Consider the following 27,054-nt stretch of genomic DNA (forward strand, 5'->3'; position numbering starts at 1 on the left):
TGTGGGGGCGTTCAGTCGTGGATCTGTTCGCCACCCGGCACAACAGAAAATTCCTGGTTTTCTACTCGGTTGTGTCGGACCCATGGGCAGCTGCAGAGGACGCTCTTTAACATCCGTGGGACAACCTCTTCGTCCACGCCTTTTTCCCGTTCTGTCTGATTCGCAAAGTGATCAGCAGGGCGCTGATCACCCGCGAACCTTCGGATGATCCTGGTGGTGCCCAGGCCTCAGGCCGTTTGGTACCCGGACCTGCTGGCTCTGCTTGCCGAAGCACCGAGAGAGATTCCCCCCTGGCACAACCTCCTGTGCCAGCCACACGTAGAATGGTACTACCGGTCCGTCGAGTCCCTGTGTCTTCACGGCTGGCTGTTATCCACCATCTCTTGCAAGCGAGAGGCTTTTCTTGCAGTGTAGCAACAGAGATGACTGGATACCTCAGACAGTCCTCTGCAGCTGTCTACCAGGGGAAGTGGTCCGTCTTCTGTGGTTGGTGTCGTGGATGAGGTCTCTCTCCTCTCAGAGCCACTATTCAGCAGGTAGCGGATTTTCTCGTCTTCCTTCGCCGAGAGAAGCTCCTCTCCGTCTCTGCAGTTAAAGGATCCTTTAACTGCAGAGACGGAGAGGAGCTTCTCTCGGTGAAGGAAGACGAGGAAATCCGCTACATCTGAAGAGTGGCTCTGAGAGGACCCCTCCTGGCCCTAGTCCCTAAACTGCGAGGTGTGGATATCTCCACTTCTTTTGAGATCTCCCTCTTGATGAAGAGCTTCGAGAGGTCTTGCCCACACAGGGAACTCAGGCCGCCGGGGTGGGATGTGACTCTCGTCCTTAGGAGTTTGACTCGCAGACCCTTCGAGCCACTCCGAGAGTCGTCAGACAGGGATCTACCCTCAGGACCCTCCTCCTGCTGGCCCTGGCATCGGCGAAGAGAGTAGGGGAACTTCATGGTCTTTCCTTCGACATCAAGCATTCCAGGGGATGGAGATCCGTGACGCTCGATTTCGTCTCGAACTTCGTAGCGAAGACTCAGAATCCTTAGGTCCCTGATGACCGGTTTGAGTCTTTCACGATCCCCTCCCTGAAGGATTTCACCGATAATGATGCGTATGAGATGCTGTTTTGTCCTGTGAGGGCGCTACGGTGCTATCTGAAGAGAACTCTGCACCTCAGGCCTGAGTGTCGACGCCTCTTCGTTAGCACCGGGGTTACCAAGAAAGAAGTTTCCAAGAACACTCTTCTTTCTGGCTGCGTGAGGTGATCAGGGGGCGTACGACACGGATGGTAGTGATGACACCCGTACCCTTCGTCCAAGAGCCCACGAAGTCAGAGGTATTGGTCCAACCCTTGCGTTCCGCAAGAACTCTCCCTGGCGCAGGTTCTGAAGGCAGGGGTTTGGGCCAACCAGACCACCTTCACTTCATTCTACCTTCGGGATATTACCCACAGGTCCTTGGATACTTTTTCCTTGGGATCCGTGGTGGCTGCTCAACAAGTAGTGTAGTCTACCCAGCACCCGAGCAGACAGAACAGCATCTCATCCTTGTGTGACTGCATGAATGGATGAGTGAAAGAGAGTCTGACTGGCTTCTCTTCCTCCTTCATTCTTCTCCTCTACCTGTGGGCAGAGGGCCGCGGTCGTCACTACGCTGAACAGGAGACTGATGCAAGTAAGCTACACAACTGAGCTCCATCCTATCCCTTTCAGTAGGGATAGGAGTGTTTATCCGCCACTCGCCAACAAGGGGGGGGGGGGGGTGGAAGCCAACCAGAGGACAAAAACCCACCCATGACTTTCAACTTTTGGGCTCTTGAAGTAGGAACTAGTTCTTGCCTTTTGCTATTTATAAGAGGTACGCTTGCCTCCCTCTAATAAATTTGGTCCAGAAGTCTGACCACTGATTCTGCGGTGCACACCCCGATCAGCTGGACAGAGGCTAGGATCCCTCCCTCTGCTCTTACGAACAGGGAGGGAACCAAGGTAGGACAAACACCAGTCTGTTCATAAGACTCAGATTCCATCCACCAAGAAGTGAGTCTTCCTATTGTTAAAGGACCGAGGGTTTGTATATGTATCTGAACAAATAACAATTTGTCGGAAATTGTACTTTTCCTAACTATACAAACCTGAGGTCCTTTACATATAGTCCCACCTCATGCCACCCATCACTCTGGATTTCCTGGGCTAAAGCAAAGTGACTCCTCTCCTCGCAGTCGAGCTGACTGCCAACTGCCGGACAAGTAGTTAACAACCGAACCCCCTTGTTCAAAGCTTACGACCGGTTCAGCTGCCGCTAAGTACCTTCCTAATGTTAAAGGACCTCAGGTTTGTATAGTTAGGAAAAATACAATTTCCGACAAATTGTTATACTGTGCTAACTTAGATTTATTGACATTACTACTGGGCATCAGGTTATTAAAATTTTATTACCAATATTGGATGAGGAATAAGAATTCATAGGTTTGTAACCAATAATTAAATATAGCTTTACACTTTTTTTGAATAGAAATTTTTTCAAGTTTCTTTGTAAATGGGGTTGAGTTTCACATCTTTTCAGATCTAGGGGAAACTTACAGAATACTAGTTAGATACTGTAGTATCTATGTAGTTGGTGACATGTTATATTGGGGGGGAGGTAGGACTTTATACAAAAGCTTTTTTTATATATATATATAAGTAACATGCCAAGTAATTACATAGCTAACAATTCTAACTCATGCAGCAACTTTTTAAAATTATTTGCAGTAGCGCTTCTGATTTTGTCTCTAAAGTTTGTCCTATTGCTCTCCCTACTACTATTCTTTGCCTTCCTATTGAACAAGCTCCTACATTTGTGCCTGGCTCCCTTTGCTTCCGATCGCAATGCCATCGTCAGCCTCGAATCCAGGTTTGATAAGAAAGTTAACCTAGTCATAGGTACGATTGCAGAATTAGGAATTTCCATGAGAGTGGGCATGGAAAGTGTTCTCTGATAAAGTGATAAGTGATAGTACAGTGCCAGTGGAGGAGGTGGCTATCCGTCCCACCAGTCCTCCTAGACCAAAGTCACTGCCCTGCTCTCCTAAACCTGGAAGAAGACTTACTGAAAGTCCAAGGGAGGTCAGTGAGGCAACCCATCAATCACTCCTGGTGTACAATCCCATGTGTCAGCAGACAGCCGCTGAAAAGGCGTGTCTTTGGATGTCCATCAGGTAACCTCAAGCTCTTCTGATGACTACAGACTGGACAGGTGCCGCCGCAATTGGTACTTGGACTCTTCCTGACTGCTAAAGTGCCCCACCTAGAATCTTGGTCACCATGCGGATCTGCTACCAACTAAGCGATAAAACAGTGTTTTATAGTATCCCCAGCTTTCTTGTATTTATGTTGTGGACCCTTCTGTCCATGCCCTTGTCCATCAGCATCCACTTCTTGTCTATATGGGGCAGTCTGGAGGCCTTCTCACCTGAGTGCTTAATGGCAGAGCACCATCACCAGGCTTCCGAGTGCCCATTGTCAGCTCAAAAGCCCTTGATGTTTGCTTCCAAAACATCCGGGGCCAGTTCCTGAGCTCTCAGGCGCCCATTGCCGTTTTCATCTGCTCAGAGACCACAATCTCCTTTGCATTTGGATTGTGACGAGCCTACTCGGGCCCCTATTAAGCAGCAGTTGGCCGAGATTATAGAGTTACTAAAGAAAGCTCACTCCACTCCCTAGTCTTGTTAGAAGAAGAAGAGGCTGACCAGGAACCTGTGCCTCCTTCGGCTTGTGCTGCTTTATTACGGTACTTTTGACGGTTCTCGGCGCTAGACAAATGCCATAAAACCAGATCGCAGATCGCAGATAATTGAGGCCGCCAGTAACCAGGGACTGCCTTAATGTGTTAGAGTAGATGTGACCATGCAAGCCCACCTCCATCAGTGTGGAATTCAGCTATGTAATCACTTGGTAAGTTGCTTATATAATAATTATATTTTTGTAATAAAATATTTTTATTTATACTTACCAAAGCAGAAAGTAGCATTACCATGAATTTCAAAATTCTAGCTGCCAATGAGTAGAAACTAATAGCTATGTAATTGGTAAGTATTTATAAAACTTTATTTTATAATAAAAAATTTTTATTTGTAGTTTCTGCGTTAAGAATTCACTATGACTCAAATTGCATTTATACAAGTTAGTTCACATTTATAATTGTCGGTTGGATAGAGGAAAAGGGAATTATCAAGGAATTTTTTTTCCAGATGTTGCCACATGTTATTGCTGTTATTGTGTTGCATATGGTTGCTGTTTTTGTGATGATTTGGACTGTATCACTCATCATTTTGGATTTTTGGCATCAGATAAAAGAGCAGCATCCTCAGCAAATTTTCGGTGGCAAAAGAAAACCTATTTCTCCTAATGAAATATCAAACAAGATCTGGCATCCACAAGTAGAAATTTCCCCTGAAAGAAAGGTATGTGCTGAAACGGCAGTTTACTTCTTCAAAGGGTAGTAGTTTTTTTTCTGATATGAAAATTTTTTATTTGTACACATTCCTGGTTGTGACACCTCAACGACAGCAATTGGTGAGTAGCAGATTTTTTTTATACAGATTTTTTTTTTATATGAACCTCAACTCTCCATTATACGTATAGCTTTTACTCCTGCGCTAGCGGAAGTTCAACAGATCAAAAACTAAAAAAGAGAACACTTGATTTTCTATGAATATCTATACGGGTCTCGCCTATGTATAGGAAGGCCACCCGTTGAATGTTATAGCTTGCGACTGTCATACGCAAGTATTCTGTGTCTACTTCCCTTCGTCGGAGTTACATCGATGCAGAGAGATTTTCTAAGTTCCCATTTAGTATCTTCCTTAAGTATAGAGGCGATGACTCAAACTCTCGGTGTCAAACTTAACAGTTTATTAAGAATACATCTCTGGAGTATAGAAAGAGTTAGTTTCAGAGAAGTGCTCTTGATGAAGAGAAGTAGAGATCTAAAGTTACAAAGTCTTTCACAAAGATAGTAGAACAAAGCTTATCTCAGCATACATAACATACAGACAGACGAACATGTGACTAGGAAGTCACGTGTTACCTCTGCAGGTGATAGGTCACCAGCTTCTCATAGGAAGGCGCTGTGACCTGTTTTACAAGACAATGATAATGATTACACAGGCAAATGCAAACCAGAGCACTGCAAACATAGCATGGCAGTGTCTAGCTTGCGTCCTGTTATGAAGACATATAACACTCCTATCTCACCAGTGACCCCTTGGGTCATGGGAGTATTTTCATATATGTAAAATATATGTTTATATATGTAATTATTACATTAATGCTTGGTCAGCTACAGACCAAACACTGAACATTAAAGCTTACTTTATATATGATTCATAGGAATGTGATAGAGATATATGAAATTATAGTTAGTCCTAGCTACCATCAAGTGGTTAAGGAATAATTTGCAACTGATTATATATGTAAAAAAAATACATACCTAAGATATATAGAAATTCCCATAAGTAAAGAATAATGCATGGAAGATACAGATCCATGTAGTATAAGATAAATGCATATGATGCCACACTATAGCAACATGTTATACATAATGGTATTAATATACTGTTAGTCATGAGAATACATACACAACAGAAAGTACTGCCATTCTGCTGATAATTGCATGACATAAGAATTACATTAAAAAATGCATATGTGGTTAAATGGTACCAAAAAAAATGTGATAAGATAAAAGGTTAGCATGTACATGAAATGATTGAGATAATAGGTAACTGTTTAAGAATAGTTGTTACCAGATTGAGATATAAAATTCAGATAAATGTGCACAACATATAGATTCCAGGTACGTACACGCACTGACATTTTAATACGTAGGGCTTCAATTGATTTTAGTAGGTGCCCTACCCTATAATGATACTGGTAATCAAGTTTTTCATATTTATATATATATGGAATGCAATGTCTCGGAGTTTCCTGTTATACATTTTGCCAGCGTACAAACCGTTTTTTACACAAAACACAATTCCAAACAACTTTCCTCCGAGTCAAATGAAATGGCCAATTTCAGGTGGCTCTAAAATCAAACGCTTTCAGCGCAATGGGAAAATTGTCAGGGCGGGGCACGACATTGTTGATGATCCATCCGTGTTCGCCTCAACCTATGCCAAGCAAATATGTTAGCGGTGATGAGAACCACCACCGTTACGCACATCACAGCCAGCAACGTGTAGAACCGCAGATCCTCCTCGGCATGGTAAGTCGTTGATGTGTGGTCCATACTAGCGAGTTTCGATAGTTGATGGGCCACTTTCGCATTGTATGGAAGAGGTAAGGCGGGGATGATAGTACTCGACCGTATAGTTGGTTGCCGTTCCAATGCATCCGTCAGCGGCGACGAACATCCGTGACGAGGCCGTTGATCCGTCTGGACACGCAACTTGAAATCCTTCCCTGTCGTAACGCATCCACGATCCGTTGTTCAGCCTGTAAGTGAACTTATACTCGTCAAAAGGGTAAAGTTGTATCAGACAACTTTCGTGTGTATGGGAGAGAGAGCTGTTTAGCACTAGACCTAACTCGCATGAATCCATTGATATATGATGGAATTCAAAGGAGTCAGCTGTACAAACTTTATTACTCATGGCATCTGAACAGTGAGTGAACTTATCTAAGTCTCTGATGACCATAAATGTTTCCTTATTAGGGGAAATCAATACGTGTCCCATCAGATTGGATATTACTGGTACCGAGTTATTCGCTATGAAAGTTGGGAACGGTGCAATTTTGTATGCTTGCCAGGCATCAGAAGAATCAAAGGGAATGGTAATCATGATCCTGTAATTCTCAACGCTTACTGATATTAAGCTATAATAAAATTCTATCTTATGGGCGTCTAACAAAGGAACATAACCCAGTTTCTCTTCGTCCGTTCTCCAAAGTTAAAGTCAGATCTTTAATAGGCAAAAGATGTGGCGACAGAACACCCTTTGTAGCTAGCGTGATAGCTTCCACATAGTCTTTTGATTTTTCAATAAAATGTGAAATTTTGGTATGGATATGGTCCACTTTAGAACTATAATACGCTAATGTTGCCAGCAAATTTTGCACTTCCATCATCTGATTGATATTACTAGAATGTTCGTTCACCAAAGTCATAAGTTGATTAATTGATGATGATTGTTTACGAAGTTCGGAAAAAACTAATTCGTTTTCATGTTGCAGAAACTCAATTCTCTTATTCTGTTCACTAATTTTAAGACGATTTGAAATTCCTAAGCCTAAACTTGCAACAGACCCGAAGACGTTCAGCGCAGCAAATATAAACGGGTTACATCTTTCTAGGCTACTGTGCCGCACTGTCCACATCAGCAGATCATGAGCCAAACATTCTGCTTCAGCAGTTTTGTTTTGCAAGTTGAATGATAACATTTCTGCAACGCTTAGAGTTTGTGCTAGCAAAATCTCTGGATTAAAGGGAAAATGACGATGTAACTGGTTCAATGATTCGGCAAACCATGACAAGTCGCTTTTTAGATTAATGACGTCATCTTCCGGCAGGAAAATCGCTCGCAAATCAACTTCTATAACTATATTGCTTGCTGTAATGAAAACGTCCTCTGTTCTTTCAATTATTGAGCCATGTGTAAAATGTATATCTTTTGTTTTAGCACTCTTCCCACACGACAAGAATGTCTGAACGAACAGTACCGCTCATAACAATATAAGCTTCATGTTGGAAACCTGCAATGAGTGAAATTTATGTAATTACTCATGTTTTTAAAATTATTCATTTTATACAAACAAAAAAAATTTTTCTTACAAATATCATATATACATACTTTTATCATACAAGTTTTCATAGATACATTTTTATTAGTTATGTTTCATATATACATAAATTTCTCACTGCCTTTCTACCCCTTTTCTTAAGTCCGAACATGAGCCAACGGTATTATTCTCTCATCAGTGGGCTGGGATATATACTTTGAACTCTAAATCTGTTGGCCGTTAATATTTCTAAAATGCTAAACGGGCCTTCAAACTTAGGTGTCAATTTGTAATTTAGTCCCTTGCGTACATATACTTGTATGTAGACTTGATCGCCTACGGTATACGTTTTAGTTGGCTTAGCTATTTTATCATGATTTCTTTTCATTATGATTTGTGATTCTTCTAAATTCTTACGAAGTATATTATATCGACTTACACTTGATTCCATAACATCCCGTAGGGGATTTGATAAATGGGTTGTAGGCGTAAATACATGGAAAGGTGTTCTAGCTGGGGTACCGTACAGTGCCTCGTGTGATGACATTTTAATAGTTACATGATATGAATGGTCAAGAGTACTTAGAACCGCAGGTATGGCAATATCCCATGGGGTCCATTCCCCCAAGCGTAACTTTTAGTACGTTTAACACCTTTCTATTTACCCTCTCAACTAGACCATTAGACTCTGGGTGGTAGATCATGGTATTGATTTTCTTTATGCAAAGGAATTCACATGAGTTAAGGAAATGATTATTGAATTCTCCACCCGAGTCAGAGATTATCATGTGTGGAATTCCATGTTTACAAATGTAACACTCGTAAAATTTCCTAGCGCATTCAATTGCGGTTTTAGTTTTTAGTGCTATCAGTTCTGTATATCGAGTCAAGGCATCTGTTATTATGGAGAGGTGCTTATTTCCTCGGTCTGACTCGTAAAATCCTGTTAATAAATCTAAGTGTACTCTTTCAAAGGGTTGGTTGGGCACGGGATAGGCCCCTAGTCTGACAGGTGTCTTAGTGTGCCCTTTGTTTTCCTGACAAGTGCGACAATTAACTGTGTTTTTTTATATCTAAGCATCGTATGCCAATAAAATAAGGATTTGGCTTTCTGTGACATGATAGAGAACCCTGGATGACCATGTAATGGATTGGAATGCAACCAGTTTAAGACTGTTGGTATAAGTGAGATTGGTACCACTACCTGGTCGTTAGTCACCTGTGGTGTGTTGCGGGTTTTCCTTGTCACGGACCTACACAGAATGTTATCCTTAATTATATAATTCTGCTGCGTATACTTCACATATTCCTTTTCCTTAGGATTCCCGTTCAAAGCATCTATTATTGTCTTTAACTGCTGATCTTTTCTTTGTTCAGTCTGTATTAGTTCAGCGCTCCAACCCGATACGTAATACAAACCCTCGGTCCTTCAACAATAGGAAGGTAACTAGCGGCAGCTGGGACGGTCGTAAGCTTCGAACAAGGGGAGAATGGTAGTTAACTGCTTGTCCGATCGTGCGCGCGCCCGCCCGCGCGCGAGAGGTGAAGAATCACTTTTGCTTTCGGCCGCAGGTGTGAAGGACGTGTTCGTCATCGCTCTCTGCCCGCTTCATCGTCGTATGCTTTGTTTATATTGTGTTTTCTACTAATGGTTTGTTTGACTTGAAAATGGAACTAAGTACACTGTTTTCATTTTCATTACCTAATTATGAGCCAACATGGAGCTATCGCCGTGGATGCGGCGATTTCCGCTCTTTTCATGAAATTGATACCCTTGAATTATGTCTCGGTGCCAAGGGCGGGTGCGCTTGCGCCGAGTCATGTATTTTGGGCGAAAGTGTGTAATGAAAGATGTAAGTACTCTTTTCATTATTTTTTTGCCCTGTGCGTTCGTTGCCGAGAGCATGATCGAGCCTCTTATTTTGTATGATAGAATGCAATGAAAGTGGATTCGCAATGCAGTATTCTTTTCATTTTCATTTATTTAATTGCACCAAATTTAATTTTGGATCAATTTCCGCTCTTACCCGGGAATTGATCCTTACGATTTATTTTATGTGAAAGTGAATCGCAAGTGCAGTATTCTGTTTCATTTTCATATATATTTTATGATCGCATCAATATTATATGGATCAAGTTTCCGCTCTTACCCGGAATTGATCTTTCCCCCTTTAGTTCTATGAAGTGAATCGCAAGTGCAGTATTCAGTTTTTCATTTTCATATTACTTTTCACTGCTGTGCGGGGGTAGAGGAAGCGAAGGTCTGCCAGGAAGTCGTCGAAAGCTCTCCCGCGACTCCCTCCCTTGGTATCCGATTCTTTGTCTTCTTCCTGCCCCCCGCTCAGCTTCCTTGTTGTATTTTGTATTTGGGGTCTTCCTTTCGTTCGGGGTGGGGCATGTCTCCCCCCCCGTGCGTGAGGGAACCCCTCTTACTAATCTGTCTGTGCTGCCGCAGGTGCTACATCCGTGGGAGACGACCTTGGACAGGTATGGACCACTGCGGCTGCAGCCCGTGCCTAGCATCCACGATCTGCTGCAGCGTCTAGCGAGGTCTGGGGCGGTGACCTTGGAGCGGTCTCCACTACAACCTCCACAGCCGCTTATGCTGCTTCCCCCCAGCTGGTCTACACTCCCCATGCTGTGTCGGTGACGCCGTCTGCCGCTACTAGGGCCGTTCGCCGCTGTACCGAGGGGGGGTATGCCGCCGCCGCTGCCTGTGTTTTCTTTGCGTTGCCTGCCCCAGAGTTCCGCTGTTCCAGCAGCTCGCCCCTGGACCGGCCGCCAGTACCCAGGTTCCCGCTGGCTGCCGATGATTCTACGAGGCGATGGCTGGGCCTGCCGTACCTGCCGCTGATGTGGTTCCCGCTACTGGCTTGGCTGTCCCTTCTGTGTTTACCGCTGCCGCTGTTCCTGCCGCTCCTTAGCTGGTTGCTGTTCCTGTCGCTCCTGGTTCCTGCGCCTGTCCATGCTGGTCCTGCCCATGGTGTGTCTTCCCCAGTCCCAGGTCCTTCCGGACAGGTGCAGTCGGGCCGTGTTGCTTTGGCAATAGCCCCGACTCCGGCCTGGATGGAGGACCTGACGACTGTCCTGCGTGAGCTGACGAAGAAGAAGAGGAAGAAGAAGAGGAAGGTGTCATCTTCGTCTGCTGCTGCCTCTTCCCCTTCGACTTCTAAGGCCCATAAGCCGAAGAAGAAGAAGGCTGCCTTCCCCCCTAAGAAGTCTCCTTCGGGAACTTCTAAGGGCCCGTCCCGACCCCAGTTGGGTGACGGGTGGGGTTCCTTTGTTATTTGCTGGTCCTCCTGCTCCTTCGGAGCGGGGGCCCATCTCCCCTTCCGTAAGGAAGAGATAAGACGGGGACCAGAGGAGTATCGGTTAGCACTGGTACTTCCTCGCCTGGTGCTAGCGGCGATGCCGCTACGCCAGGTTCCGGCTCTGTATCTCGTTCGCGGGGAGATCCCGAGTGTACGCTCTCCCTCGGGAGACCGTGCAGCCAAAGTTTCGGCGCCAGAGTTCGCTCGGCGCCAAGACCGCGGCACGGAGCAGAAGGCTGGTGAGAGCCGCTCAGGTGACTCTCGCCAGGCCAGCGGCCGCTCTCGCAGCGACCAGCTGGTAACCGGGGTTTTCCCCCTAAGAAGACTCCTTCGGGAACTTCTAAGGGCTTGTTCCACGCCGTGGGACGGGGGGGTTCTTCTGCCGGTCCTCCTGCTCTTTCGGGAACAAGGTCTGTCTCCTCTTCCCAAGGAAGAAGAAGACGGGGACCAGAGGCGTACCGACTACCACCGATACTTCCTTGCCTGGTGTTTGCGGCGCTGCCGTTACGCCAGGTTCCGGCTCGGTCTCTCGTTCGCGAGAAGTTCCGAGTATACGATCTCCCGCGGGAGAGCGTATAGTCAAAATTTTGGCGCCAGAGTTTGCTCGGCGCCAGGACCGCGGCACGGAGCAGAAGCTGGTGAGAGCCGCTCATGTGACTCACCAGGCCAGCGGCCGCTCTCACAGCGACCAGCTGGTAACCCTGGTAGACGTGACGGTCTCTGACCAGCCAACGGGCCTGAGGCTGGGAATAGTCCCCCCGACCATCGGTACCAGCGGTTTGACGCGCCGTGAGGAAACGCTCACCGGTCTCACCGCGAAAGTGAGCTCTGCAAGTCACCTGACCGCCGCTCCCACAGGGACCACGTCGGATAGGGCGACCAGCAGCAGCTCGTCTGACGCACGGGACCGGGGTCAACGTTGCTCAGTCAAGCCGCTCGTGAGCGGCACAGCCAGGCCTGCAGACCGATCCCCACCGCGGGTTGGTGATCGGCTGCAGACCCCCACGCACGCTGGTCCTGCCAGCGGGCAGGGGGGTGGTAGCTTCAGGTCTGTCTCTCCGATACCTTCAACTTCCTTGGGATACGCTGGGAAGAGCGAGGTATCTAGGAGCGATCGTGAGAGGTGCGCCGCTCACGATCCCGTCACGACGCCGCACGTGCCACGTATGGTCTTAGGACCAGCCAGGACGTACGCGCAAGTGATTGGAGGCGACCGTCAGGGGGGGGGGAGGGGGTAGCGTCAGGTCTGTCTCTCCGATACTTCAACTTCCTCGGCATACGCCGGGAAGAGCGAGGTATATAGGAGTTATCGTGAGAGGTGCGCCGCTCACGATCCCGTCACGACGCCGCACGTGCCAGGTATGGTCTTAGGACCAGCCAGGACGTACGCGCAAGATGATTGCAAGGCAACTGTCAGGGATCTGTTTGCTGGTCCTTCTTCTGAAGGAGGAGGGTCTTGGGAGCTGCTCTTGTTGGAGGGACTGGATGGTCCTACTCCTCAAGACGCTGTAACTCCCGAGATTCAGAGTAACTTTGCCCAGGTTATTGCACTGACTCGTCAGCACAACGACCTGGGGAGAGGATCGCCGCTCCACGGCTCAAGTCGTTCTCGAGCCCGAGTAGGGAACCTGACGGGGGGCTGGGCTTGCCGAGATAAGAGCTTCTCGACTCGGTTCTGAACCAGGAGAGCCTCTCGTCTCCGGACGAGAAGGCTCGCTCAGGTCTAGCCGGTCGGGCAAGCTACTTCCCCTCCTCTGCCGCGACAGCGGCGTTTTTTCGGAGTATTGCAGCTCTTCTTCTTCCCCCCCCCCCTTTTCCGTCCTCCTGAGAGGTTTCGATCTCGACGAGGACTGGAATGAGTCAGAGACGGTTTTGGCTTCTCCTGTCAGGTGTCGATCAGCCCCACCCAGACGACAAGTTCACAGTAGTGGCAGATGCTTACCTACAGCACGAGTTCGTAACCCTCCTCAGGGCTGCTCCTACTCTCGTCTCCAAATGCTAGTGCCACTGGAAGGGCGAGCAATATCCTTTTCCTTCCCCATTCCCTCTCTCCTTACGGCTATGGAAAGGGTGGGTAGGATCCTACAGACTTCTCTGTAGGATCCCACGATTGGGGACTGCGCTACCGGGGGGACCTCGGGTCCTACCTGACGTAACCCGGTCGTGGAGGAGGGACCCTGCACCATCTCCGATTTCTACGGGAATCGAGAGGACAACCAACCGATATTCGTTTAACGAATCCGGTGGGGGTTTCGCTGGGCACTTAGAATTCTGCAGAATTTCTAGCACACATGGCGAGACCACTGTCCAAGGGAGTTAGACGAGTATTCCCGATAATTGTTACCACGATAATCGGGGATCTCGCCGAATACTCGAATTCCTGGATTTCTTAGCGTTGGAAGAAGACTGTCGCCGAAGGAAGATATCTCACAGTGGCGGCCAGCCCTGGATTAGAGAGAACGGACGGGAATATCCAGTTTGGCTTGAATTTTCGTCTTCGTTATTCTGTGCACCATTGAAGCATTTCTTCGGGGAAGACTTCTCCTTCTCTCTCTTTCTTAGAGATCGAAGGCGGTCGATCTCCAATCCTTATTTTGTTTTCTTGAAGGGAAAGAATTTAGGATGGAGATCGTTGTTCAGAATCCTACAAATATACTACGTATATTAACCTCGCGACATGATTCTGCTAAGCAGTTGAATGGTCCGAGGGGTAGGCGCGTATCCTGGTTACTCTACGGATTGCGACGTAGACGAGAAGTATTCTAATTGAACTGCAACTCGGAGTTGCCTGCAACCTCCCTGGAGTTTCCAGTTTCAATTTTATATACTTATGGTGTTGTCACAACAACAACACCATTTAAGCTTTTATATTTACCGAAATTCGTTTCGCATAAATATAATTGCTCGAGCATATCTTTTTATGCTCGGTGGTTCTAGCCGAACGCATTCCTTCATGGAAAAGGATTACCTGGCAACTCGGGATGACGAGTCAGCGACAACTACTGTGTATTGAACTGCCCGAGGCAGCTCAGTGCCAGCTGCCGCCTCGAGATGAACGGTCGGTTATGTCTTTCTCCTCTGCTTTGATTGACTACCAACCGTATCTCTGCCCAACAATCACGGACTTAGGTCTCTGATTAACGGGGATTCTCGCATACATGAATGACCTTCTACTGCTGTGACACTAGTATTCATCGTCTTTGGTATTGCGAGAATTTAAAACAGAGATATCTCTTCGACTCTCATCTTTCTGTTTACCGCACGGTAACAGAATTCTGTAATAGTCTCTTGCTGCATCGTATCGCGATAATGCGAATGATTTTTGCGGAATCTGAGTTTGTCCTCAAAATATCTCGTATTCGGAGGTGTGCAATTGTTCATTGTCCACCCCGGATTAGCAGATGTATTGAAAGACATCGCCTACTCCCACACCTGCCAGCTCTACTTCCAAACGTTCAGCCCATGAGAAGCAGTTCTTCAGGCGGCTCTCCCCTGTGTTTTCATTACTGAAGAACGCCCCGCTTTCATTGCAACTACGACTTCTCACCGGACAGCAATGAAATGGCGGTTAGCGTTTTCAGTCATTTGTAAGCACAGGTTCAGAATCTTGAGATTCCTTCTCTCGATTCAGCTGGAAGACGTAGGTTGCATTCATTGCCTACCTTCGTCTTCAACGTCACATAGTGTTGTTTCTCCTTAGCTGAGATTCAACGTCTATGAGAGTATCTTGCCGTCAGGGACCTCGGTCTTTTGAAGGCAATTGACTTTCGCCTTTTGAGCTTATGCATTAAGAGAATCATCACCGCGCCGTCCGGCATCGGTGACTAACAAATGTATTATTTGTTTGGTCTCTCAGCATAACCCTTTAAAGGGCGAAGGTCACGTGACTTACCCGGATGCTTGGACAACTTGCCTCACTACCGATTCGGAACCAGTCAGTCGGCAGCTGTTAGAGCGCCCGAGTCAGTTACGAACTACGCTGTTGACTTAGTTCGGTTGTTCCAGAGCAATCATTACTTCGTCTTAATAGCTTGTCAGTATGAGTACTGTACATAACCAAAGTCGAGAAGAGGGATAGGTCATACGACTATTCCCTTCTTTTCGTCTTAGGTAGCTGCATGACTTTTCTTGCGAAGTCAAGCACAAGGGGATGGGGATTTGTGACGCTCGATTTCGCACCGATCTTCGTAGCGAAGACTCAGAACCCTTCGGTCACTGACGATTGGTTCGAGTCCTTCACAATACCCTCCCTGATGGACTTCACCGCCTCCGATACGAAGGCTATGCTGCTTTGTCCTGTGAAGGCGCGACGGAGCTGTCTGAAGAAACTCGACACCCAGGATGAGTGTGGACGCCTCTTCATCATTCTCTCGCGTTCCGCAAGAACTTCTCCATGGCGCAGGTAGTGAAGGCAGGGGCCTGGTCCAACCGGACCGCATGCACCTCCTTCTACCTTCGGGATATTGCCCACAGTTCCTTGGATCTTTTTCCTTGGGAACCGTGGTGGTTGCTCAACACGTTGTGTAGTTAATAACCCGACCCTCGCAGGCTGAACAGCATCGAGTCCTGGTGTGACCGTAGAATGGATGAGTGAATGAGAGTGTGACTGGCTCCTCTTCCCATCTTTTTCTCCCCTCTACCTCTGGGTAGGGAGGGACACGGTCGTCACCCTGCTGGGTAAGGACGGAGATGCCAAGGTGAGCTACTCAATAGAGCACCATCCTATCCCTTTCAGTAGGGATAGGAGTAAATATCCACCACTTCCTCCAACAAGGGGGAGGAAGTGGATGCCAACTTGAGACAACCCATCATTTTATGATTGTCTCTTGCAAACAGGAACAAGTTCTTGCTTGCTGGTACGAAGAGATATGCTTGCCTCTCTCTTAGTACTTGGCCCAGAGGTCTGACCATTGATCCTGCGGTGCACACCCTGATCAATCGGACAGAGGTTTGGATCCCTCCCTTGCTCTTACGACCAGGGAGGCACTCCAGGGTTGGACGAACACCAGTCTGTTCACCAAAAAGACTCAGATTCCTCCCACCAATAAGTGAGTCTTCCTATTGTTAAAGGACCGAGGGTTTGTATTACGTATCGGAACAAATGACAATTTGTCGAAAATTGCATTTTTCCTAACTATACAAACCTGAGGTCCTTTACATATAGTCCCACCTCATGCCACCCCTCACTCTGCAACTTTTTGCATGGGCCTAAAGCAAAAGTGATTCTTGACCTCGCGCGCACGATCGGACAGGCAGTTAACTACCGTTCTCCCCTTGTTCGAAGCTTACGACGGTCCCAGCTGCCGCTAGTTACCTTCCTATTGTTAAAGGACCTCAGGTTTGTATAGTTAGGAAAAATGCAATTTTCGACAAATTGTCATTTTGACAATAGGTACGGATGTTGATATATCTACTAGTTCAGCTAATGGCTCCGTACAAGATGGCGCGGGGTTGCGTGATAATGTGTCAGCAATGATATTTGCTTTCCCAGGTAGATATCAGATCCTTGCCCCAAAGTCTTGAATGATCATATGCCACTGAGTTCTTTTGGGACTGTGACTAAGCCTTTAAAGAAGTTGGTAAGGGGCTTATGGTCAGTAAGAACTTTGACAGGATAGCCATATATTATGAACTTAAAATGCACTAGTGAGTTAACAATAGCTAGCCCTTCCTCATCTATTACTGCATATTTACTTTCAGAATGTCTCAGTTTACGTGAATAAAAAGCTATAGGGAAAAACTGTTTGTCATATTGCTGAAGCAATACCCCTCCTACCCCTAGGTCTGAGGCGTCTGTTGCAATAAAGAATTCCTTACCGAAGTCAGGAAATTTTAATATAGGTGAACTACATAATTCATCTTTCAAAGTATCAAACACCTGTTGATGCTTCTCAGACCATATGAAATCTACGCCCTTCTTCGTAAGATCGGTTAGAGGAGCGGCTATAATTGAGTAATTGTGTATGAAACAGCGGTAATACCCACTACAGCCTAAAAATTGCTGTATCCCCTTGACGTTAGTAGGTATTGGAAAGTTACGTAGATGTTCTTCTAAGGTATTAGAAATTATTACAAGGTCGTCCATATAGGCAAGTAGGATATCCCCTGAAACAATGGTCCCTCCAAACACTGTTTAACATTTAATTCACTTTCTAGTGAATGTAATTGGGGCGCAACGTAAACCAAAAGGCATACGTAAAAATTCATAATGTCCCCTGGCTGTGCTGAATGCAGTGTATGGGATACTCTCTTCTTCTAAAGCAGGGGTCTCCAAACTTTTCAATGTAAGGGCCACATTATATATTTCCCACATTTATGCGGGCCAAAGGGAAAAAAAAAAACAAAAACAATTCAGGGCCAGTAATTTAATTTCCTCAAATATTAGAGTATAAACATGGAAAAATTAAAACATATCTTGTTGGAAAAAATCAAGGTAAACTAAATAGATTCTTGCCTTTAGTTTTATGCAACCAAATTAGTGTGACGAATGATACTGACGTTTTGACTTCTAAATTTCATTGAAATCAGGTTCCAGATTAGATGAGCCAGTTGTAAGAGTTGATTTCAAATGATCATCAGACAAATTTGCTCGATAGTTAGATTTCACATACTTCATTTTGGAAAATGTTTGTTCACACAAGTATATTGTACCAAAAATGGACACAAAACTACAAGTAAACTTTATCAAATTTGGAAACTGATCTGGCTGCAGGCATTTATAAAACTCAGTATGATTTCCTTCTCTATACTTATCGTTCAGTCTGTCATCTGCTGGAGATCAATAATTTCCATTTGAAATTGAGTTGGAAGATTTTTAGCATTGAATAATTCAGCGATGCCAGTCATGCGTTTGGCGGGCCGGATGTGGCCCGCGGGCCATAGTTTGGAGAGCCCTGTTCTAAAGGTATCTGGTGAAAGCCTTTAAGTCCAAACTGGTAAAATATTTGTTCTGTCCTAATAAAGATAAAATATTGTCAGTACATGGCACTGGGAATCGATCGGGAATAGTTTCCTCATTTAAGCGACGGAAATCTACGCAGATACGCCAGGTTTGATCTTTTTTCGGTATGACTATTAAGGGGAAATTATAAGGGATGTTCGATTTCCTAATGACTCCTTCTAACATTTTACCTACTTCCTCATTTATCTCATTCTGGAATTTCATAGGGAGTCGGTACGAAGGTACATAGATGACTTTCTGCTTGTCTTTTAACCTTATTTGATGTTCTGTGATATCCATTTTTCCCAAGGATCCCTCGGTAGTGGAGAAAACATCATGATATTCAGTTAAAAGATCAAGAAATTTCTGCTGAATTTCCTCTTCTTGAATGTCCTTATTGATTTTACTTTTAATACATTGCAAAAGGGATTCATCCGCAACTGATTGAGCGTGATTAATTTCAGCAATGGTAAGAATGCGATATTTATAAACTTCCACATCCAGGATGTGTTGATTTTTGTGGATCACTAAAGTAGTACAGACTTCAATGTTAACTTGTTGTTGCGAGTCAACAGTGTATATTGCTTGTGTTACAGACAATCCGTTAGTTTTCAGAGTGTCGGAAAGGATTAACATTTCAGATCCTGGGAAAGTTTTCTTTACACGCACTAATATATTCGAAGTTACGTTCGGCTCAAGAGGTTTGCGTGCAAGCTGCTATTACGGGTGTGCGAGAATTCTGTTGGGTTGCTTGGATAATGTCTTGATTCATGAGACAAGTGATTGGTTCCTCAATGTACGTTACTGTTTGGTTGTTTGTCTCTTTTTTGTCCAAAACTGATTTTAAGGTGTTAGAAGACTTATAGAATTTTCCTGTGATATACATGCCGTGTTTGGCAGGGGCTAAGGTAATGTTTTGAATGCCCATAGACGGGTATCCTATAATTACAGCTGGATACATATCAATGTTTTGTACAACGATAAAGGTATCGGTAAACGTGCGCTTACCGACCTTGTACTGAATATGAGTTACTCCTACTACATTTAATTCATTATTTCCAATACCCGAGAGCCTCACTCCGGACTTCTCTATAAGGAAGTTCAAAAACAACGTGATGAGTCCGCAGATCCATGATATTACATGGACCACCGGAATAAAAAAACAGTGTGAAGGGTCGGTGCTCTAAATTTACGGCATGCAATGTAGGACGTAATTCATCTTTACTTATGATAACATGTATCTGCTGGAAGTCTACGGGGACCTGCACTGATTTTTTGGATTCGGTCGTGTGTTTCATAGGAAAATCCTCGCAATGATCTTGTAAATGATTAAATTTGTTATTTGATTCAAAGGATGATACGAATAACCCAACATCATTCTCTCCCCCGCTGGAGTTAATTACGTGGTATTTGCTTTGCTTTGCACACTCGGAAAATTCGGCTGACTCTGTGAGTTCGGGTTCGACGGCCCGGGAACAGAGTTACCTGAAACACGATTTGTTTGTTTGTTTGCCTGTTTCTTCTTATAGTACTGAGGATTCTTCTTCTTATCATTGGCAACGGTTTGCGTGTTTTTAGCATTCTGTTGTTGGTTATGTGAGAAGCAACGATTGTATGAATGAGTGGAGCTGTTATGAATTGAACAATAACGCGTTCTACAGTCCCCAATCATGTGGCCTGATTGCTTACAATTGTAACAAGTTACCCCTGCTGCATTATTATTGACTATGTTTACTTGCTGTGGTTTACTTTCATTTTTTGCAAAAACTTGTGTAAGCAAGGGATCAAGATCAGTGCACTTAGACATGTGTTTTTTGATCTGTTTATACACGTCTAGTTCCGTACTGTCAGGTGTTAGCTTCTTGTCAAAACACCGTACTAAAGCTTCGGGCAACATAACTGTTATGCAAGTTAAATATGTGAGCCTGATAAAATCTTTCACGGCAATATTGCCTCTCGTAACCCAAGTGGAATTACGCAAACTATCCTGATATTCATTTAGTCGGTCAGCAATTAGTGCCGCCCTCTCTACAACATTAACCTGAGTCATAGAGGCCTGATTAAGGATGTTCCTCAAAGCTAAAACTACGTCTAAGGCTTCTTCACCGCCATATATGGCACGTAACCTAATTTTAAATTCATCCCATTTAACCGCCTCTTGGAAAGAGACTCCTCTCAGGTAAGAACCTGCATCTCCTTTAGCAAAGTCAATGAAACTTTTAGCTTCCTGTAATTGTACAGATGGGTCAGTGATGCATTTTGCGTTTAAATGAGCATCTACTGACGAGATCCAAGACTCAACACTTTGAGGTAGGAACCCATTGACCCGACCTTGAAAAGGAGCAATTGCAGATCGCGCACTCACCAATGTCACAACAGGATTGGGGTTACTGGGTGCGGGAGAGCCAGCAGCAGCTGTGGTAGCCAGGATTACTTTTGCTTTTTTTCTTATCACTACGATTCCTTGCAATCCTATCAAAATATCTATATGAATACACTCGTCCACTGCGTAAACGCATATGCAATATAAAATAAAAATAAATGTGTTGCAGATAACAACAGAGTCCCCCAAAATGATTAGATTAAAAACAGATAATATGATAAAGATATTTCTGGAGAACTTCTGGAAGAAAAAGGAATTAGCAACAAAGATAAAAAAGGCCTGCAGGGCGAGAATCCGTAGTTGAAGATAGATTCCTGCAATGAAGGAAGATTAAGATTACGTATAACTCACCCACAGGAATAATGGACGATTGGCTTGTGTATGGAGAGCACTTCACTGACAGACACCAGAATGAATAAGGAATTGTACTTAGCTGCATATTTAAGAGGAAGGTCGTAGTGTTTTGATGACGTAACAGCCTCGCCTTGCTCCACGGTTGACCGATATCTCAACTCGCCTTCTGATCATGCGTTGTTTGTTTGTAGAATGATTTGCTTCCCGTTGAAGATCCAATGCTGCAAACACGTCCGGGTTGATTCTTGAAGATATGTGTTGAGGTCGTTCTCTAAACGTTGATTTAGCCTCTTGAATGCATCTCGATGAAGGACATTTTTTAGTGTTCGTAGGATGCTTATAGTTGCCTCTGTTGATTGAAGTTCCTCTATCCTCTGTTGACTTTTGATGTTACATTTTCGATGATTCCGTTTGCTTCGGTTGACGTAGAGACGTCCGACTGCCACCAATATAGGGGTCTCGCCTAAGTATAGGAAGGTGACCCGTTGAATGTTTTAGCTTGCGACTGTCATACGCAAGTATCCTGTGTCTACTTCCCATTTCGTCTGAGTGACATCGATGCAGAGAGATTTTCTAAGTTCCCATTTAATATCTTCCTTAAGTATAGAGGCGATGACTCAAACTCTCGGTGTCAAACTTAACAGTTTATTAAGAATACATCTCTGGAGTATAGGAAGAGTTAGTTTCAGAGAACTGCTCTTGATGAAAAGAAATAGAGATCTAAAGTTGCAAAGTCTTTCACAAAGATAGTAGAACAAAGCTTATCTCAGCATACATAACCTACAGACAGACGAACATGTGACTAGGAAGTCACGTGTTACCTCTGCAGGTGATAGGTCACCAGCTTCTCATAGGAAGGCGCTGTGACCTGTTTTAAAAGACAATGATAATGATTACACAGGCAAATGCAAACCAGGGCACTGCAAACATAGCACGCCAGCGTCTAGCTTGCGTCCTGTTATCAAGACATATCACACTCTTATCTCGCCAGTGACCCCTTGGGTCATGGGAGTATTTTCATATATGTAAAATATATGTTTATATATGTAATTATTACATATCTATCTATCCTTCTACTTCTGCCCCCCACTATGGGACTAATAAGTGTAAACATCAGTAGCCTTCAGTCTGTTTCTGTCACTATGTTCAGTAGGAGCTCAGTAGATGTACTCAAATTTTTTCGGGGGTTTGTGCTTTCATTTTTTTTTAATATTTATTCTGTATGATCCTGTAAGGATATGTTTGGCTGAGGAAAAGTTATGATTGGATAATTATATGCAACATAATTGAACGAAATGCGAATTGTTATGTTGTAGAAACAACTATGTATAGAGGATAATACTGTATGACTTAAATTAAGGGATGCATGTCTTGTCTGCTTTCATTGGTTCAGGGCATTAGATAGGTGGAGTCATTTTTATTATTTTTAGTGTCTTATTTTCAATGCCCCCGCAAGCCCCCCCCCCCCCCAAGAGTTTAGGTATGTTTGGGGGTGTTTCCTGCATTGGAGGAGGGTTCACCACCCCCACTTTTTATTGCCTTGTTCTTGGCACTTCCTGTCACACTCCCTCAAGGCTTTGAGTGACAGGGAACAGGGACATGTCAGAAACAATTCCTTGCCTTACACCTGTGGTTGGCTTTCATGCTGGGCATTACAAAGCGTGGTGAGACAGGCTTGACTAGGATGTTGTGTGGAGAAAGGTGCTGGAGATACTGGGGCAGGTGAATCTGCTTTCTCATCACCACCAGTAGCTTGCACCTTAGGGTTGTGCAAATTTCCAAGGACCTTAAACTACATGAACCAACCTTTGCTAGCCCCAAACTCTTTACTTTCACTCCCTTCACCCATTTCTCTTTTCAAGGTTTCAGGCAAACTTTTAGCTTTCTCCTGAATCAACATTAGGCTAACTGGGATATGCTTTTGATGCTGGTCTTCCAGCCAAAGCACTAATAATCGAGACCACTACGCTGCCTCATAATCAGTTGATTTCATAGGGGCAGATCCTTTCATGTGTTCAAGTAATGTGCTTTTTGTCTTCGATGATTGTACAGTTGTACACCTGAACCCCAGCGCACGGCAGGTGTTAGACTGTGTTTCGTCCTTTTCGGATTGTTTTATATCAACTTTCACTTCCATGAAGATAGGTTTTCTTTTCTTCATAGCACTGCCACCAGAAGAGTTTGCCTTATGCTTGGGAGCCATAATGCAATAAAGTAAGTTCCCAAAAAAAACAAAATAAAATAGACACCGAATGAAACACACTTCAAGATGGCATATAGTGATCAAGTGACCGACACAGTCTTCCCATATTCCGCTAAATAATGGAAGAAAAATTACTTACTGAAGTCCGCTGAAAGTTTTTTTTAATAGGCAAGTTATTTGCAGTCATTACAATCTCAAGGATTAACATTTGCTTGACTGTAAAGGACACCATCTGAATCTCAAATTTATAATTGTATTCCTTAATCCTTAACAGGATTCATAGGGGATGTTAATTGCTCTATCATCATTATTCTTTAATTATATCCGTGTAATAAAAGTAAAGGAAGGCAAAAAGAAGTATCTTGTTGAAAAATAAGTGTTCTGTACTAAGCTTATAACAAGCACCTGCTATACAACTAAAGCTACTTGACTTGTACAGCTTCAACCAGTAAGTAACCTTGCATTTTCAAGTTCAGTTTTTCTTAGCCAGTCATTCTCAAATGATGATGATGTCTCAGAAATGTAATGAGAGTCATCTTAGTTTTGTCCCATTTTCTTTCATATCAGTTTTTGTGTTTTGGAGTGCTTATTCCCTAATGAAGGGAAAGATCTCTTACAAAAAGGAAGCAATAAATGTGAATGCTGGTGTTCCATGGTAATGTGCTTGTACTATAACTTCGTTTTCAAGATGGGAAGGGGACAAACTGAACCCAGGCAGGCCTCTTGTAATATTTTGCCAAATTAAAAAAGTTAAGAGCTTATTTTATTATTGTACTGTAACTACTTCATAATTCTTTAAAGAACGCAGAAAATGCTATGCTGTACATAGGTGATCTCCTTTATTACCTTCCTGTTGCCCCACAATGTTAAAGCAAGGACTTTCTGCATGATCAGTTATTGTGTACAGTTGTTTACTGTACATATAATATTTTTTGCCATAATTATGCTTTATGTATACTGAACAGTTTACAGTTTTGTGCAATATCTACCTGTGATGTGCAGGACCTCATAGCTGATGCAGTTTGGTTGGGTTGGTCTAGTCAACCACCTGTTTCCTAACAAGGTCAGCCTGTTGAAAGTTAGTTTACATTTTTTACCTTTGCTAGTCTGATTGATGTTGCTGTCTATTGAAGGATCAGAAGTCCCCTTTCTGGCAAGTACTTAACATATGTGGTGTAAATAGCCCATGTTCTCTCATACTAGGTCTCTTTAAAAAAAAATTGTCCTCAACACTCATCTCGGTGATTACCCAACAAGAGATCTTGGTTGATTGGTTCCATTTGTGAGGATTTGGATTTGGAAATGTCATGTGACACTTGTTTAAGGACACCTTAATAATATCTGGTGAAAGTGGAATGATTTTCAAATTGTGATAGTAGTTAAAGGGCACCTTAATAGGTATCGGTGGTGAAAGTGGAATGATTTTCAAATTACTTCCTGTGGTGCTCTGTTAAACTTAAGGTACAGTAAAATTACTGCCTTGATTAATTTGGGACTGCCACTTTTCCAAAGGTAATTTTTGTTGTCTTATTTTGATTAGTTTATCTACCACTTGCTCCTTTTTCACCATGATTGAATTTCAGGTTGACCGTAATGGCCCTTTCTCTCCCTAGTGACTGATTAAATGCAATATTGTTCATTCCAAGGGCATTATAAATGTCATGCATATATTTATGCACCTTTTGGAAGTAGTCTATCTATTTGCTTTCATCTCGTATAAATTCATCTTTGCTGTGGAGCATATGTCTTGCTTCTGGTGACCAGGGTGCATGTTACTTTCTCTCGAGCCTCTGTACTGACATTTGTTTGTAGTGCAGCCATGGGACTTGAAAGTGATTCAAAGGTATCCTGCAGCCATCAGTTACTGAATCCTGGCCACAGGAGCATGAGCCATCCAAATATTTTCAGGATGTAAGTTTGTCCTTTATATAGTCCTTTATGATGTGTACTGGCCTTCACTGCATCAAGTGCTTTCCTTCCAGAAGCTGGGCTAACATAATGTCAATAGTGTACATACTGTTAATTTTGACTTAAGGATCTTCCTTTTTTGACAAAATTGTAGTATCTTTCTTTTTTAACAAAGTTGAGGTATGCCAATTCTCTAATTCTATCCAAAAGGCATCCCAGAAGACAGGAAAGCAAGTAAGGTGCCTTGTAGAAGCCAAAGATGATGTGGTTATAGAAATGAATAGCTCGGTAAATTAACTTCAACAAAATAGAACCCAGGAGAATTTTTTTCGTCATCAGTCTATGTTTTCAGTGACTATATTTTTGTATTTTACATTATGGTTGGAAATCTCTTTTAAATATGTATTTCGAGTCAAAGGACAATGATGAAAGAAGATGAGTGTGATTAAGGAGCTAGGTGAATAAAGTAGCCTATTGTAGTTTTTATTCATTGCATCAAATTTTGTTTTAATGGATGGTATTTGTAAAGGAAAGATATCCATGAAAAGTTAAAAATCTTTCAGTAAGATCGGTTATAGGTTTTATGAAAAATGGAGTAAGAATTTATATTTCTGACCAGGCATTTCCAGATGCATGCCCTAGGAAGTGAGGATAATTGTTTTTTTTTTTATAGAAAAATTAATAACTTTTTTCATAGTAAAATTTTCTATTCACATAAATGTTTTGTTTCTTTTGATAGCAAGTAGAAAATGTAGGGAAAACCTGATATCTTTTCATGTTGTTGCTTGTAAATAAAAAATAATATACCAAATGGTAGGATCTTGTAGTATAGGATGCCTGTGTCAGGGATTGTTAGGATAACGGGAAATGCCTGCTGGCATCAAAGTTTAAATAATGTAAGATCCTCATACTAGGGCCAGACAGAAATTTTTTCCATGGCATTGTGAAGTGGTAATACTATTAATGTGCTTTTAAATAAGTCGTGATGTTTAGTGTAATGACTGTACGGATTACTGATATCTTCCCATTTGCTATTCTGTCAACGTCAGTGCTTTCTTCTACTCAGTTTTTTCCATTTTTATTTTACTACCCCTTTATTCTTATTTGTTTTATACTAGTGTTTCTTGTTTTTTTATACTTATCAGTAATGCAACCATTTCACTTTTCCATTATTTTCTTTAATAGTAAGGATGTCACAACAGGAAATTTTGTGGCTTGTACCATATTTTGAAATTTTTTCCAATTATTGTTTGGGGAGAAATTCTGTATGTATTGAGTTTTCCTTTCTTGTGTTACATAGTTGTAATTTTTGTGAAACTACTTGAAATTAGAAGAAAAGTGTAAAGCTACATACAGTTGCAAATTTATGAAGAAAAAAATTGGCCCATTCTGTTTTATGAAATATTCAAGTGCTTGTCAGGGTTTCATTAAAACTTTTCAGCTCTTAATAATTTTATTCTTAATTTTCAAACTTGTTTAAAAAGGTAACCACAGATGTACATACGATTTCTAGAAGCGAAAGATATTGAGAATGAATGAAAAGTCATATGTTGATTGATCTATCAAAGGGTATTAAAAATAGTGTTGAAGTGCCACACAGTGCAAAACAGCATAATTTTTTATTGATGGTATAATGTTGAAGATAATGTTCATAACTTTGCTTCCAGTAAATAAATTACAGTTTAATTACATATATGCTTCCAGTAAATAAATTACAGTTTAATTACATATATATGTGCAAAATATTCTCTGTATATATAAGCATAAAAATGCCATTAGAATTTCTACAAGATAGTCTGTAACGAGTTAAAAACTATTTTATAGGTATAAAACAGTTTATAGGTATAAAACAATCTTCTTTAGACAGTTACTCCTTCTATCATATAAAACTTGCGGAAAGTGATATGTATCCTCTCTCCTGGAACATTTGGCTGTTTTGGAAACTGAAAAAAGATCAATCATTCTTCAGCAAAGTTATAATTGGGGAAAATTTTTATCTTCATTAATACAAAATGGTGCATTACATATAAAGGTAACATGAGTTTAAAAAATTTTTTTTTGTCAACTGCTTATTTTTTTTCATTTGATCACTTCCTTACCATACAGTAATTTTTTTCCCAAGGTTGCCTAAGTGGCATCTATCAGAAGACTGGTGTTGTTTTAAAGCTAAATAATTTTGAATTGCATTACAGTGAACAGAATTACCAT

General features: G+C 43.0%; 2 protein-coding genes across 4 annotated transcripts in view; one reads left to right on the top strand and one right to left on the bottom strand.

The window, feature by feature from the left end:
- LOC135215001 (uncharacterized) overlaps positions 1-26,298 on the top strand; it is a 94,835-nt gene extending 68,537 nt beyond the window's left edge. For all 3 annotated transcript variants that reach the window (XR_010314539.1, XR_010314538.1, XM_064249530.1), the window contains exons 2-3: positions 4,219-4,431; positions 25,057-26,298. Coding sequence is in view for 1 of the 3 variants with exons in the window: in XM_064249530.1 (XP_064105600.1) it covers positions 4,219-4,431; positions 25,057-25,143 (300 nt within the window). In the remaining 2 variants the exon portion in view is untranslated. The remainder of the gene's footprint in view (positions 1-4,218; positions 4,432-25,056) is intronic.
- A 132-nt stretch (positions 26,299-26,430) lies between these two features.
- The window catches only part of LOC135214998 (uncharacterized), a gene marked incomplete at its 5' end in the record, with an annotated part of 35,157 nt that continues 34,533 nt past the window's right edge, over positions 26,431-27,054 (bottom strand). The window contains 1 exon segment of the mRNA XM_064249526.1: positions 26,431-26,789. Within this exon segment, the coding sequence (XP_064105596.1) occupies positions 26,706-26,789 (84 nt within the window).

This window comes from Macrobrachium nipponense, chromosome 46 (genome assembly GCF_015104395.2).
Source record: "Macrobrachium nipponense isolate FS-2020 chromosome 46, ASM1510439v2, whole genome shotgun sequence".
Classification (NCBI taxonomy): Eukaryota; Metazoa; Arthropoda; class Malacostraca; order Decapoda; family Palaemonidae; genus Macrobrachium; species Macrobrachium nipponense.